Below are 15,176 nucleotides of genomic sequence, written 5' to 3'. Positions count from 1 at the left end.
TTTGTTTTACTTATCAGGCTGATCTCACTCTCTACCTCTTTAGATTACAAAAATATAGAAGGACACAGCATTATTAGAGCAATTTCTTGAAAGAATGAGTGAAAATACCTGAAAAAATTCTATACAAAGAATACATCTAGCCATATTTAGTCTGTCTTCAATTTTAAAGCACCTTCTGAATAAACTTTTTCATATATTTAACAAAACATGATATAGGATATAAAGAAAAAATGGAATAAGTAGAAACTTATAAATAAATAAACAACATATAATAATACTGCATTTTTAAAGTGCTTGGATACTGTGCTTTTAAAATATACATTCAAATATCAACCTTTGACCCATATTGAGCTGTCATTTCAAGTCAACCTGTTTTCTAAGTGCTTAATTGAAGTGATCAAAAAATGTCTAAGCCCTTCTTTTATTTTTATTTTATTTTTTTTTTATTTTTTTTCCTTTGTGACATATTTATTTTTCTTCCTGGTACACGAAGATAAACATAGATCAGAAAAATCAGTTGCACTGAAACACTTCAGCCAACTGTATAACAGAGAGGATGTGGACACTGAGAGGGCAGGGGTGGCAATTCCAGACTAGCTTCCCCCAAAGGGCTTGTGGTCCAAGCCCAAAACCAGAGGGTGCTCTGGGCAGGACAGTGCAGTGCAGACTCTGGGCAGGCAGACAAGAAGGACCAGTCACAACAGGGGCTACTGCTGGGCACGAGTTTATTAGCTTCTGGCCTCGCGCTCCTGCTTGATGAAGTTGATCAGCCCATTGGTGGAAGAATCGTGAGAAGTCACTGGGCTGCTGCCGTCAAGCTCAGGTTCAATTTTCTTAGCCAGCTGCTTTCCCAGCTCCACACCCCACTGGTCAAAGCTGTTGATGTCCCAGATGACGCCCTGAATGAAGATCTTGTGCTCATACATGGCAATCAAGGCTCCAAGAATGAATGGCGTGAGTCTGGTGAACACTATAGAATTGGTCGGGCGATTTCCTTCAAAGACCTTGTGGGGCAACAGCTTCTCAAAGTCCTCTGGACTCCTTCCAGCAGCCTGTAGCTCCTTCCGGGCCTCCTCTGTCGACTTCCCCCTCATCAGGGCCTCAGTCTGGGCCAAGAAGTTGGCCAGGAGGATCTTGTGATGCAAACCGTTCCTTATGGGGTGCTGGCTCTGGACCGGGATGAGGAAGTCGCAGGGTATATCATCTTGGTACCTTGGTGGATGAGCTGGTAGAAGGCGTGTTGGCCATTGGTCCCTGGCTCCCCCCACACAATGGGGCCTGTCTGGTAGTTCACACGGGCGCCGGACTTGGTGATGTACTTCCCATTGGACTCCATGTCACCCTGCTGGAAGTAGGCAGCAAAGCGGTGCAGGTACTGGTCATAGGGCAGCATGGCGTGCGTCTCACACCCAAAGCAGTTGATGTACCATATGCCCAGCAGAGCCAGCAGCACCGGGGCATTCTTCTCCAGGGGCGTCGTGCGGAAGTGCTGGTCCATCCAGTGAGCCCCCGACAGCAGCTGCTCGAAGTTGTCAAATCCCACGTGCAGGGCAATGGAGAGTCCGATGGCTGACCACAGCGAGTAGCGGCCTCCCACCCAATCCCAGAACTCGAACATGTTTTGAGGATCAATTCCAAACTCCTTCACTTTGGCAGTGTTGGTGGACAGGGCAACAAAGTGTTTCGCGACTGCAGAAGGGTCCTTGGCCGACAGCAGAAACCACTCCTTCGCCGTCTCTGCGTTCGTGATGGTCTCCTGGGTGGTGAAGGTCTTGGAGGCAATGATAAAGAGAGAGGACTCGGGGTTCAGCGTGGCCAGCGTTTTGGCAATGTGAGTCCCGTCAATGTTGGAGACAAACCAGACCCGGGGACCTTCTGCAGAGTACGGCTTGAGGGCTTCAGTCACCATGAGGGGTCCCAGGTCAGAGCCACCAATGCCGATGTTGATGACGTCCGTGATGGCCTTGCCAGAGTACCCTTTCCATTCACCGCTCCGGACACGCTGACAGAAAGACTTCATCTTCTCCAGGACTCTGTTGACCTCTGGCATTACATCCTTACCATCCACCAAAATGGGTGTGTTTGAGCGGTTCCGAAGGGCCACGTGCAGCACAGCCCGATCCTCAGTGAAGTTGATCTTCTCACCGGTAAACATGCGCTCCCGGGCGGCCTCCACACCCCTGGACTTAGCCAGGTCCACCAGCATCTGCATCACAGTCTCCGTCACCAGGTTCTTGGAGTAGTCCACCAGAATGTGCCCATGGTTGGTGTTGAGGTTCAAGCTGAAGCGATTAAAGCGGTCCCTGTCCCCTTCGAAAAGGCGGCGCAAGTTGAGGTCAGAGCCGTGCTGCTCGTACCATGTCTTCAGTTTCTTGAACTGCGGGTTCTGGGTGAGCGCGGCCGTGGCGTGAGTGGCTGGGAACACGGACCTGGGCGAGCACCGGGTAGGAAACGTGGAGAGCGGCGCACAGCAGGCCTAAGCCCTTCTTTTAATAAAGCTAAGATTTTGGTGATTTTGGTTTTTTGTTATACTAACACAGGATCACTGAGGCTGAAACTTGGGTTAAGTTAGCTGCCCAGGTTCTCACTGTTAATTATGGGCAGATTCAGAACTGAGAGCAGAGTGAAGAAGCAGAATTCTTCACTGACTTCAATGCTCTGCCCTTGGCAGAAGAAAAGGAAGAAGAACCACCTAACACTGTTACACTCCAGAATACCAGGAAAGTACTCAGCTCCAAAAAATGTTTATTTCCATGCAGGCCATATTTATGGGCATACTAATATAATGTTATATTAAAATAAAAATAGGGAGAAAGAGAGAGAGACAAAGAGAAGGTATTCTCAAGAGAGTCTGAAAGATTGGTTGCAATTGCCGATTTTAAGGAAAAAAAACAATTTTTTAGAGGTTTTGCCACAATAGGATTGAGAAGAAGGTACAGAGATTTCCCACATACCCCAAGCCCTTATATAATTCATGCCTAAGTGCCCCCATTATCAACATTCTGCACTGAATGATACATATGTTATAACTGATGTTATAATTGATTATGACAATCATGATCACCCACAGTCCATGGTTTACGTTAAGGTTCACCCTTGGTGTTGCACTGGTTTTTCAGCAAATACCTAATGATGTGTTTCCACATATATGGTATCATACAGGGTAGTCTTACTACTCCCCAAATTCTCTGTGCTCAGTCTAGCCATACCTCACCTCAACCACTGGCAGCTACTGATGTTTTAATGTCTCAATAAATTTGCCCTTTAGGGAATGTCAAACAGTTGGATCAGATAATACATAGCCTTTTTTATTGTCTTCTTTCATGTGGTAATATCCATTTAATCTCCCCCCATGTCGTTTCATGACTTGGTCGCTCATTTCTTTTCAGTGCTGAGCAGTGCTCCACTGTTCCCGGCATCACTCTTTAGTCATCCACTCACCTGCTGAAAAACATGTGGGTTGCTTCCATATTTGGGCAAATATGAGTAAAGCTTCAATAAAGAGTTAGACACAGGCGTTTGTGTGGACAAGTTTCCAACTCCTTTGCATAAATACCAAAGTGTACCATTGCTGGATTATATGGTAAGAGTATGCTTAGTTTTGTAAGATTTTGTCAGAACTTCTTCCAATGTATCTATACCATTTTTCATCCCCATTAGCAAAAAATGACAACTCCTATAGCCCTGTCTTTATCAGCTTTTGCTGTTGTCAGTGTTCCAGATTTTGACCATTCTAATAGGTGTGTAGCTGTGTGTCATTATTGCTCTAAATTGCCTTTCCCTGATGACATATGATACAGGGTCATCTGTGTATCTTCTTTTGAAGCATCTGTGTATCCTCTTTTGAAGCATCTGTGTATCTTCTTTTGAAGCATCTGTTAAAGTTTTTGGCTCAATTTTAATCAGGTGTGACTGTGTTGCAATAAAACTTTATGTATAAAACAAGTGCCAGGCCAGATTTTGCCTATAGGCTATAGTTTGTTGATCTTTGACCTAGAGAAAACACAATAGAAAACTGAAAATTATATGATCACATAAAATGATAATGCGGCAATAGTTTTTGACACTTAACATTAATTCAATGCAGAATCTCAATGGACAACAAAGAATTTAAATTTTTCCCAAGTCTTTGAATTAAAGGATTGATTTAATGTATAATTTTTGGAAAGAAAATTCCTCTGCAGAACATACAATGTGTTAAAATAGTAAGTAGGATGGAAGTGACAGTGTAAGCTTTTCTAGAGATCGTATCTCTCAGAGGAACCTGTGAGCTTTCAGGCATTTATTGAAAGCACATAATTACTTCCCATGCATCTCCATCATTTGTAGGGCTCCTTTCACTTTCAAAGGCTACCTAAGTATTGGGTTAATTATAGAGGAAACACTTGTAACAATTCCACTTGTGACTCTGACCCTGTCTTGATCATTGTACTAACAGTAATAGGACACAAATGGAATAACATCCCTCATTCACCTTTATTTGTCTGAGTTTTATCAATAGGACCAACTGAATTGCAAACAGGCTGTTTTTAACTTTATAAAAATACTGTTCAAGATACATTTTTCCTGATTTTGCCTTTTTTCCCCCCACTAAACCAGAATGATAAAACCTCCTCTTTTTCTCTCCCATTTCTTCTTCCTGCTTCAGTAGTTTCACAGTTCACATCTGGTGGAGGGGAGAATAAATTGCCTGCTCCTTGGACGTGGCTCGTTTGAATGACAATATATCCTCTTGCAGGGAACTATGTTGTGTCTGTAAAAAGTCCTATAAATGAGTTCAAGGTAAGAGAAAAACAGTCTACAGATGACATGTTAAAGTAGATGCCTTTTGGTTCTACTTCGTCCTCGTGTGCTCAGGAGCGGTCTGAAGCAAAGTTGTATAAGAAAAAGAAAGAAATTTCATTCTTCATTCCCTGTCTTCTCAGTATTTAAACTCATTCATAGGCTGTGGAAACATGCTTCTAGTTTGCACTGTGTGACCTTGGACAAGTTATTCATACTCTGAGCCATAGGCTCCTCATCTATAAAATACAGTTAATAAGACATTCTGCATAGTTCCTATAGTTATTTTTCTCTCAGTGATACACTCGGTTTTAAATATCTTCTGCTCTGAGTTACTGGAGCTGGAAGTCTGTACTCTCATTTCTGTAAACTTTGTGGTTTTTGCAGGCTGCCAAGGCAGGGAGCCAAACAGATTTTGTTAAAATTTACCAACAATTGCAAGAGATAAAAAGACAGAAATACAAATTTTTGTTTCTGACTAACATTGTTTTTGCTATGATGGCAGTGAGGTTGAGGTGATTCCAGGCCCTAGCTACCCAGCAGATTTTCAGAAGTCCCAGCCCTTCTCAAGAAAGAATATCTTTCAGAGAATCCAGGGTCAATTAAAACATCATTCCCACAGCACATTAGCAGTCAAATATTCATGGATCTGTCACATGAGTGTATACTCCTTGGTTCTTTGTCTCGTCACAACAAAAATTTGGAGTGACGGACATTGAAGCCCCTTGGCGGGTCACAGCTCTCGGAGGACAGACTGTGTTATAGCTCTTAAATAAATCAGTGTTACAGCTCTATTTATTTAGATAATAGCAGGAAAATCCATCTTCGAGGCATGAGGGCTCATTGATCCAAAGATGTGAAGAGAAGATTGCCCCATCGCGCAGGAGGGGAAAGAGAGAAAGAGATAAAAAGGGGAGAAGAGGGCTTTGGCTCCTCTTTTTATATGTTTCTCTGTCTCTGGGCCTGTCTTATGTAAATTGGGCTTAGGCAGGAGCGTTGTTTGTTTTACCTGAGGTTCTCACTCCGGTCCTCGGACCTTCCTTTGTTCTATTTTCGGGGGCTTTTCCCTTCCAGGTCTTTTAGCCACCGCCATTTTGGACTCTTTCCCTATTCTAACTACCTAACAGATCCTTTGAAATAGTTATCTATTGCTACATAACAAAGTACTCCAAAACTGCTTTTCACATCTAAAAGGAATATTTTTTATCTCATATTGTTTATGAAGATCAGGATCTGAAAGCAGTTCAGCTGTCTAGTAGTTCTGTCTTGGTGTCTCTCATGAGATTTCAGGCAAGCTGATGACCAGCCGGCAACTGAAGTCTGGTTTAGGTTGGAGAGTCCACCTCCGTGATCTCTCCCTCCCTCACCTGACTATTGTTTTGGGGACTCAGTTTCCTTCTGGTCATTGACAGAATGTCTCAGTTCCTCATTTTATGAGCCAGTTCACAGGGATGAGTCTCATCCCAGGCAGCTTCCCTCCAGAGAGAGAGAGAGAGACAGAGAAACAGAGAGGTAGAGAGAGACAAAGAGACAGAGCCAGAAGTCATGGTATCTTTTGTATTTCAGCCCAGAAAGTGACATATCCTCACTTTTGCAACAATGTGTCAGTCACACAGACCGGTCATCATCATGATACAGTGCGGGAAAGGACCACACAAGTGCATGAATACCAGGAAGGAGCCATCACTGGAGACCATCTTAGAAGCTGGTTATTAGCCTGTTCTTAAAGCCCTCCTAACACCTAAACAATATTCTCTCTCTCTCTCTTTCCCCTTTTGTCTAGTACCTAGAGTGGTTTCTGTTTCCCTAACTACCTTGCCCAATACCACTTCCTAGTACTTACCAAGAAATTATAATGTGAGAATGAACAGCAAAAGGGTGGCAAAAACCCCGGCCTAAGGGATGACACTTAGTAGACACCATTATTCCTACTTTAATGCAGTCAATGAAAAAGATGCCATTTGGCCTTCTACGATTCCCCTGGGAGAGCTAGATCCTTTCCCCTTTATGGCATTCAAATCACTTAATGGCACTTCCATTATAACTCTTAAAGTGTTAGTCACTCATCTGTGTCCAACTCTTTGTGACACCATGGCCCATAGCCTGCCAAGTTCTTTGGTCCGTGGAATTCTCCAGGCAAGAACACTGGAGTGAATTGCTACTCCCTTCTCCAGGGGATCTTCTCGACCAGGGAATCGAAATTGAGTCTCCTGAATTGCAGGCAGATTCTTTACCACCTGAGCCACCAGGGAAGTCCATAACTCTTAAAGTGCAGTCTTAAAATTAATCCACTTACACATCTACATCCCCAGGAAAATTTGAGCTCCTTCATGGCAGGAACCTTGCTTTTTGTTTCTTTACGTCTTTCGTACCTAGCACAAGGTGTGACTCATAATGTGTACTCAGAAAATGAGGATTTAAGGAATGTGTGGGCTGAGGGTGGGGAGGCAAGGAACAGGGTGGTAATTCTAATCCCCTCCTAAATGAAAAAGGAATAGCTGGCTTGAGCTGAAAACGTGCAGATCACTTAATGAACCATTTCTGAGAGAGTAATATTTAGACACTTTTAAATCTTTGTACCAAAAGGGAGGTGGAAATATTTTTTCTGTTTTCCATTCTAAAACCTAAATGTATCTTATCAAAATTATTTCCATATGCAATTATGCTTATAGGAAGATATATATTTCAGATAATCACATAATAAAATGTTAGAGTGGGAAAAAGGCAAAAATAGGACTTAATTTTCTCAGTCTTTCTTATAAAGCAACCTGAAAACTGAAGCTCCCTTTGAAACCATTCATCAGTTTTGAAGTACCCAGAGCAAGACGGAGAATAGCAACTGTGTGATTAAGGGCTATCTAGTTATCTCTTCTGTTTAAATGACATTTTTCATAGACAACTCTACTCATTCTTTTGTCAAGGAGGTAACACGGCATACCAAGAGGCTACTAAGATGTCAGTGTGTGTGTGTGTGTGTGTGTGTGCCGTGCATGTGTGGAGGTAAAGGATAGGAATAGAAGTTTGACAATCATTGTGGAAGAAGTAAAAGAGACATATTCACTAACAAAATCCAAAAAAATCTGTCTCCCTCCATCTTCTACCCGCCAACTCATTGCAGCCACATCTAACTTTGAAGAATCAAACCTGTACCCAGAACTTTGCCTACAAGGCAATCTGATAAATCTAGTTCTATTTTTAAGTATTCCAATCTCTGTAGCAAAAGAAAGTACACAGAAGAAAGTGAGATTTGGATTTCACCTTCTAGCAGACAGTACCTATTGTAGCACATTTTACATTAAAAAATAAACTTTGTCTAAAACTGTAAATTACTAATATTTTGTTTTCTAGATTGTGATGTTCTGTTTTTATCTGGTTAATAAACAAGCTTAATTCATATCTTGACATATCTTTTCTAAAATTAATCATTGAGGAAAAATGTATATTTTTCTGTGCTCTTAAAATTTTATGCACAACTAGAAGGTTAAAATGCCCATATCTGAGTAAGAGTTATGAGTAAGAGAATACTCTCTCCAAAAGTTCAATTAATCATTTCATAACAGAAGCTTAACTGAACACACTACTGCTAATCCAAAGACCATAATATCCAGCCTCCCTCACAGCTAGGTATGGTCACATCTGGTCAGTGAAATGGGAACGGGAGTGTTGTGTGATTCTTCCTGGGTGTGTTCCCCTTTCCTGGAGGAGAGAGTGTGTTCATCTATGCCCTTTCTCCATCTATCTGCCAGAACTTGAATATGACAATCAGAGTCATCTCTAGCAACCATTCTGAACTGTGAACATCAAGATCCACCCCTGAAACATGGATAAAATGTGTCAAAGGGGTCTGAGTCCCTGATGATGGGAACACGGAAGACTATATTTTTGCTGTTGTTGTTTTTCTAATATTGTCAAACTAAAAGAAGTCAATGCTTTTTGAAATTTAAATCTAGTTTCTGCTCTCAGTACTTGGCCCAAAGTAAAATTTCTCATATCAAATAATTCTTGAAACCTAGCCCAATTAGGACGCTCCTTGAAGGCTAACTTGTCGATCATACACTACCTAAAAATCTGTAAGAACTGCCACAAGCAAACATTATCATCAGCTCATTCATTCATTTATTGATTCACTTGTTCTTTTATTCAGCAACTATATGCTGAGTTCATCAATAGTCACCAAACTGGACTATATTTGTTTATATTATACTTAATTATATTAAATATATATCAATATAATAATATATCATATTCATTTTTACTATATTTCAAGCATCCACATGAAAATCTAAGACCCCATAAGGTTATAACACTTTTCTGAGCTATCAAGTAAAATATGTAATCTAAGAAATTAATACTTATAAAGAGTATAAGCAGCCATTTCTGTATTATAATGTGAAGGGCTAAGGACTTTAAATCTTTGTAATTGGGATAGGGTAATGATGAAAAGAAAAGACAATTCCTAGGATTTCTTTCTGAATTACCTCATTGATATTCTATTATAAATTATTTGTTTAATAATTGCTACTAATAAATATTAGTATTACACAATTAATATTTTAAGATTCAAAGTAATTATCAGCATTATCTTTACCACCTTGTTGCCTAGAACCTCAAAATTCTCTTCCACAAATTTTCCCTTCTAGGATAAATATATTCTGTGTGCTCAGTAATGTCCAACTCTATGTGACCCCATGGACTATGGCCCTCCAGACTCTTCTACCCATGGGACTGTCCAGGCAAGAATATTGGAGTGGGGTTGCCATTTCCTACTCCAGGACATCTTCCCAACCTAGGGATCGAACCTTCATCTCTGTGTCTCCTGCACTGGCAGGCAAATTTGTTACCACTAACGTTATCACTTCCCCGGTACGTTAGACTTCCCTGGTGGTTTAGAGGGTAAAGCGCTTGCCCACAATGCGGGAGACCTGGGTTCGATTCCTGGGTCATGAAGATCCCCTGGAGAAGGAAATGGCAACCCACTCCAGTACCCTTGCCTGGAAAATCCCATGAACAGAGGAGCCTGGTAGTCTACAGTCCATGGGGTCGCAAAGAGTCGGATATGACTGAGCAACTTCACGTCAACGTTACCACTGGGAAACTACTAGCATACAGTCTCAAAGTTGGGTAAAGAGTGAGATTCTGAGTGAGTGTGGGAAACGTGTGTCAGTGCAAGGAGAAGTTAGGGAATCCTGGAAGCAAAGACCAACCTGGTGAATGGTTAGTCTATGGTTAGCTATGGTCAGTCATAGCTGAATGGGCAGCTCAGCCCAAAATAATAGAATAGAGAGGAAGACACAGCCCAGATATTTTTGTACTTTGCAAATATGTTGACAGCTGATTACTACATTTTTATGTATAGTTAATTAATCTCTGCAAAGCAAAGTTTGAGGACAGGCACTTTTACCTGGGGAAAAAATCCATGTGCTTGAATTAAGGGTGGGGAATATTCAGTCTTCCTTTTTTAAATCAAAGAACAGTGAGTATGTGTCGATGGGCTTATGTGCATTTGGGGCGTTCTATGACTCCACAAATTATAAAACCTATTTTTACACAGACATTTTGTGTAAAGTAAGGATGATACAGTCTTTTCCCTCATCTGTGATGACCTCATTTCCAGACCTGCAGAACTGCACTTAAATTACCTTTGAGGTAAATAATGTTAAAAGCTGAGAAAGAATCTAGGAGATAAATTATCCCCAAGGAGAGTTACAGGAGTCATTACTCTATCACAGAGCTGATAAGATCCATCTCTTAACTGGGAATGACAGGCAAAAAGAGAGGTTTACATCTCACAGTGAGCCACAGCCCTTGAGGTCAATGATGCAGGGACAACTTAAGCCTGATGAGATAGAGCCTTTATGGAAGTTCAAAGCTGTATCCTCCCAGGATTGCTTTTCATATTGACTGACACCTGAAACATGGGGATCAATGCTGGAACTTTGCAGAGATGAAAAGGAAAGGCAGATGGGAAGCAAAATGACATACTGAATTAGTCGGATATGTCACATATTTGGCTTCCTGAAGTCACAAAACCCTTATAATACAGGATTATAAATCTTTAGCCCTGAAGAGAGGAGATTTATAAAATCCTTATGGGGAAAATACATGGTTGAATGCAAACAAACATCAGAACACTTATTCTACAAGCACTTTTCATCAGTATTTTAAGAGTGGTCTTGCTCTATAACTAGGGAGTCTCCATACATACATGCATTTTACTGTGTTTCTGTTACCTATTCTTTTTGCAGCAAATGGTATCCTTAGGTATCATGTAACGCATCACTATTACACTTCCACTTGATGAACTACGACAAGTCACACAGTCACCTGAATCCAACAGAGAAGTAAACAGAAAAGCACCACAGAACTGGAAGGAGACATAGAACAAAATATCTGAAGAGAGAGACATAATTGCTACCTAAAATTTAAATTTGGAATAAAAAGCTAGCAAAAAAGTAAAAACAAAAATTAAAATGATTTTCCAAGTTATAGTTTTTACAGAGAATTGTACAAAATGTATATATACATATCTAGAGAGAGAGAGAGAGAGACAGAGAAAAACTCCCTATAATACCACTTTGTCTAGAGAGAAACACTGATAATTTTTTTCATCTTTCTATCATGGACAATGTACTTAAGTCTATTTAACCAATCTCTTTGAGTATTTGTTTTTAGTTTTTTCTGACTAAACATAAATTTTATATAATATATAAATATGTGAGATACCAATATATCAGTGTATCAAAAAATGTGTGAAATTTTAAAATTACCATAGAAGCAAGGAAAATAGAAACACTTTCCTATGTACTAATTTTAAGTAAAACATCATTTATTTAGGACATTATGGAAAGAAGTATATCTATATCTATCTATGTATGTATTCAATTCAGTTCAGTTCAGTTCAGTTCAGTCCAGTCACTCAGTCATGTCTGACTCTTTGAGACCTCATGAATCGCAGCATGCCAGGACTCCCTGTCCATCACCAACTCCTGGAGTTTACTCAAACATATTTCCATCGAATCGGTGATGCCATCCAGCCATCTCAACCTCTGCCGTCCCCTTCTCATCCTGCCCCCAATCCCTCTCAGCATCAGGGTCTTTTGCAATGAGACAACTCTTTGCATGAGGTGGCCAAAGTACTGGAGTTTCAGCATCAGCATCAGTCCTTCCAATAAACACCCAGGACTCATCTCCTTTAGGATGGACTGGTTGGATCTACTTGCAGTCCAAGGGACTCTCAAGAGTCTTCTCCAGTTCAAAAGCATCAATTCTCCAGCGCTCAGCTTTCTTCACCATCCAACTCTCACATCCATACATGACCCTGGAAAACCCATAGCCTTGACTAGATGCACCTTTGTTGGCAAAGTAATGTCTCTGCTTTTTAATATGCTATCCAGGTTAGTCAAAACTTTCCTTCCAAGGAGTAAGTGTCTTTTGATTTCATGGCTGCAATCCCCATCTGCAGTGATTTTGGAGCCCAGAAAAATAAAGTCTGACACTGCTTCCACTGTTTCCCCATCTATTTGCCATGAAGTGATGGGACTAGATGCCATGATCTTTGTTTTCTGAACGTTGCACTTTAAGCCAACTTTTTGACTCTCCTCTTTCACTTTCATCAAGAGGCTTTTAGTTCTTCTTCACTTTCTGCCATAAGGGTGGTGTCATCTGCGTATCTGAGGTTATCGATATTTCTCCTGGCAATCTTGATTCCAGCTTGTGTTTCATCCACCCAGCATTTCTCATGATGTACTCTGCATAGAAGTTAAATAAGCAGGGTGACAAGATACAGCCTTGACATACTCCTTTTCCTATTTGGAACCAGTCTGTTGTTCCATGTCCAGTTCTAACTGTTGCTTCCTGACCTGCATTCAGGTTTCTCAAGAGGCAGGTCAGGTGGTCTGGTATTCCCATCAGTTTCAGAATTTCCCACAGTTTATTGTGATCCACACAGTCGAAAGCTTTGGCATAGTCAATAAAGCAGAAATAGATGTTTTTCTGGAACTCTGTTGCTTTTTCTATGATCCAACAGATGTTGGCAATTTGATCTCTGGTTCCTCTGCCTTTTCTAAAACCAGCTTGAACATCTGGAAGTTCACAGTTCCCGTATTGCTGAAGCCTGGCTTGGAGAATATTGAGCCTTACTTTGCTAGAGTGTGAGATGAGTGCAATTGTGTGGTAGTTTGAACATTCTTTGGCATTGCCTGAATGGGATTGGAATGAAAACTGACCTTTTCCAGTCCTGTGGCCACTGCTGAGTTTTCCAAATTTGCTGGCATATTGAGTGTAGCACTTTCACAGCATCATGTTTCAGGATTTGAAATAGCTCAACTGGAATTCCATCACCTCCACTAGCTTTGTTCGTAGTGATGCTTTCTAAGGCCCACTTGACTTCACATTCCAGGATGTCTGGCTCTAGGTGAGTGATCACACCATCGTGATTATCTGGGTCATGAAGATCTTTTTTGTGTAGTTCTTCTGTGTATTCTGCCACCTCTTCTTAGTATCTTCTGCTTCTGTTAGATCCATACCATTTCTGTCCTTTAGTTATATATATATATATATATATATATATATGCCATACTTATTAAGTGTCTGTGTGTGCATATATATGTATGTATAATAAATGCATATAGCTTTGTATCAAACTTATAATAACTTATATTCTGATTTTTGAACTTTTTGGTAAATGTTCAAAATGATGTTTAATAGCATATTCCATATTATGTATATATTATAACCTTTAATCAGGTTCTTACTATGGTATGAAATTTCCCACATCCAGAAGTAACACTTTTATCATCACTAGAAATTCACTAGAATGCGAGCACAAAGAAAACTGGGGTCATTTATTGTTTTCTGATGTATTCTTGATGCCTAGAACAGTGTCTGGCACATACCAGATGTTTGGTTATTATATACTGAATGAGTGAATAGTGAGTGAATGAATGCTTTGTTTCACAACACTTAATACAAATTCTTTGTTAAATTCACTAAAAGTGTTCTATGGTACATGGTCAGTGCAGAATTGTTGCAGTCAAACAATAGCAACACTATTTTATCTAACTGTCATTTTAAAAATATAAACTGACTTCTGGTTCAAGACAGCCGAATAAAAGGACATGTGCTCGACTCCTGCAAGAGCACCAAAATTGCAAATAGCTGTTGAATGACCATCAACAGGAGGATGCTGGAACCCACCAAAAAAAGATACCCCATGCTCAAAAACAAAGAAGAGCTTCAGTGAGATGGTAGGAGGGGTGCAATCATGATAAAATCAAATCCCATATGCACCAGGTGGGTGACCCACAAACTAGAGAACAATAATACCAAAGAAGTTTCCCCACTGTTGTGAAGATTCTGAATCCCACTTCAAGCTTCCCAGACTGGGAATCCATCAAAGGGACTGGGAATCCCCAGCGAATCTGACCTTGAAGGCCAGTGGGATTTGATTATAGGACTTCCACAGGACTGGGGGTATCAGAGACTCCTGTCTTGGAGGGCACAAACAAAATATTGCACACACCAAGCCCCAGAGAAAAGGAGCAGTGACTCCACAGGAGACTGAACCAAAATCCCTGCTAGTGTGGCAGGTAGCCTGTGGAGGTGTGGGTTGGCAGGGGATCATGATAGGGATGGGGGCACTGGCAGCAGCAGTCTGGGAAGGTCCCACTTGGCATAAGCCCTCTTAGAGTTTGCCATTAACCCTAGCACAGAGCCCATAGGCCCCAGGGCTGAGTTGCCTCAGGCCAAACAACTACCAGGAAGGGAGTGCAACTCCACTCATTAGCAGAAAATGGGATTAAAGCTTTACTGAGCAAGGCCCTGTCCACCAGAGCAAGACCCAGTTTTTCCCCTGGCCCATCCATTCCATCAGGAAGCTAACACAAGCCTCTTAGCCTCCTCCATCAAAGGGCATACAGAAGAAGCAAAAAGAATCACAGTCCCACAGTGGCCCACCAGAGCAAGACCCAGTTTTTCCCCTGGCCCGTCCATTCCATTAGGAAGCTAACACAAGCCTCTTAGCCTCCTCCATCAAAGGGCATACAGAAGAAGCAAAAAGAATCACAGTCCCACAGTGGCTAAAACAAAAACCACATTACAGAAAGTTCATCAGGATGAAAAGAATGCTATGTCCCAGATGAAAGGACAAGATAAAACCCCAGAAAAACAACTAAATGAAGTGGAGATAGGCAACCTTCCAGAAAAAGAATTCAGAGTAATGATAGTGAAGATGATTCAGGATTTTGAGAAAACAATGGAGAAGATGCAAGAAATGCTTACCAAAGACCCAGGAGAATTAAACAACAAGCAGAGATGAATAATACACTAGAAAGAATCAAGAGCAGAATAACTGAGGCAGAAGAACAGATAAATGACCTGGAGGAAAGAATGGTGAA

The 15,176-nt window shown here is 41.0% G+C and overlaps 1 protein-coding gene across 1 annotated transcript; it reads right to left on the bottom strand.

Moving 5' to 3' along the window:
* Window positions 1-442: 442 nt before the first annotated feature.
* LOC133072725 (glucose-6-phosphate isomerase-like) lies at window positions 443-8,835 on the bottom strand. Its single transcript, XM_061166281.1, is given in 3 exon segments — window positions 443-1,199; window positions 1,202-2,476; window positions 8,749-8,835. Coding segments are annotated over 3 exon segments (1,833 nt in total). The 3' UTR covers window positions 443-728.
* Window positions 8,836-15,176: the final 6,341 nt, after the last annotated feature.

This window comes from Dama dama, chromosome 18, assembly GCF_033118175.1.
Source record: "Dama dama isolate Ldn47 chromosome 18, ASM3311817v1, whole genome shotgun sequence".
Classification (NCBI taxonomy): domain Eukaryota; kingdom Metazoa; phylum Chordata; class Mammalia; order Artiodactyla; family Cervidae; genus Dama; species Dama dama.
The sequence above is the reverse complement of the archived record's forward strand: the minus strand, read 5'-3'. Positions and strand labels throughout refer to the sequence as shown.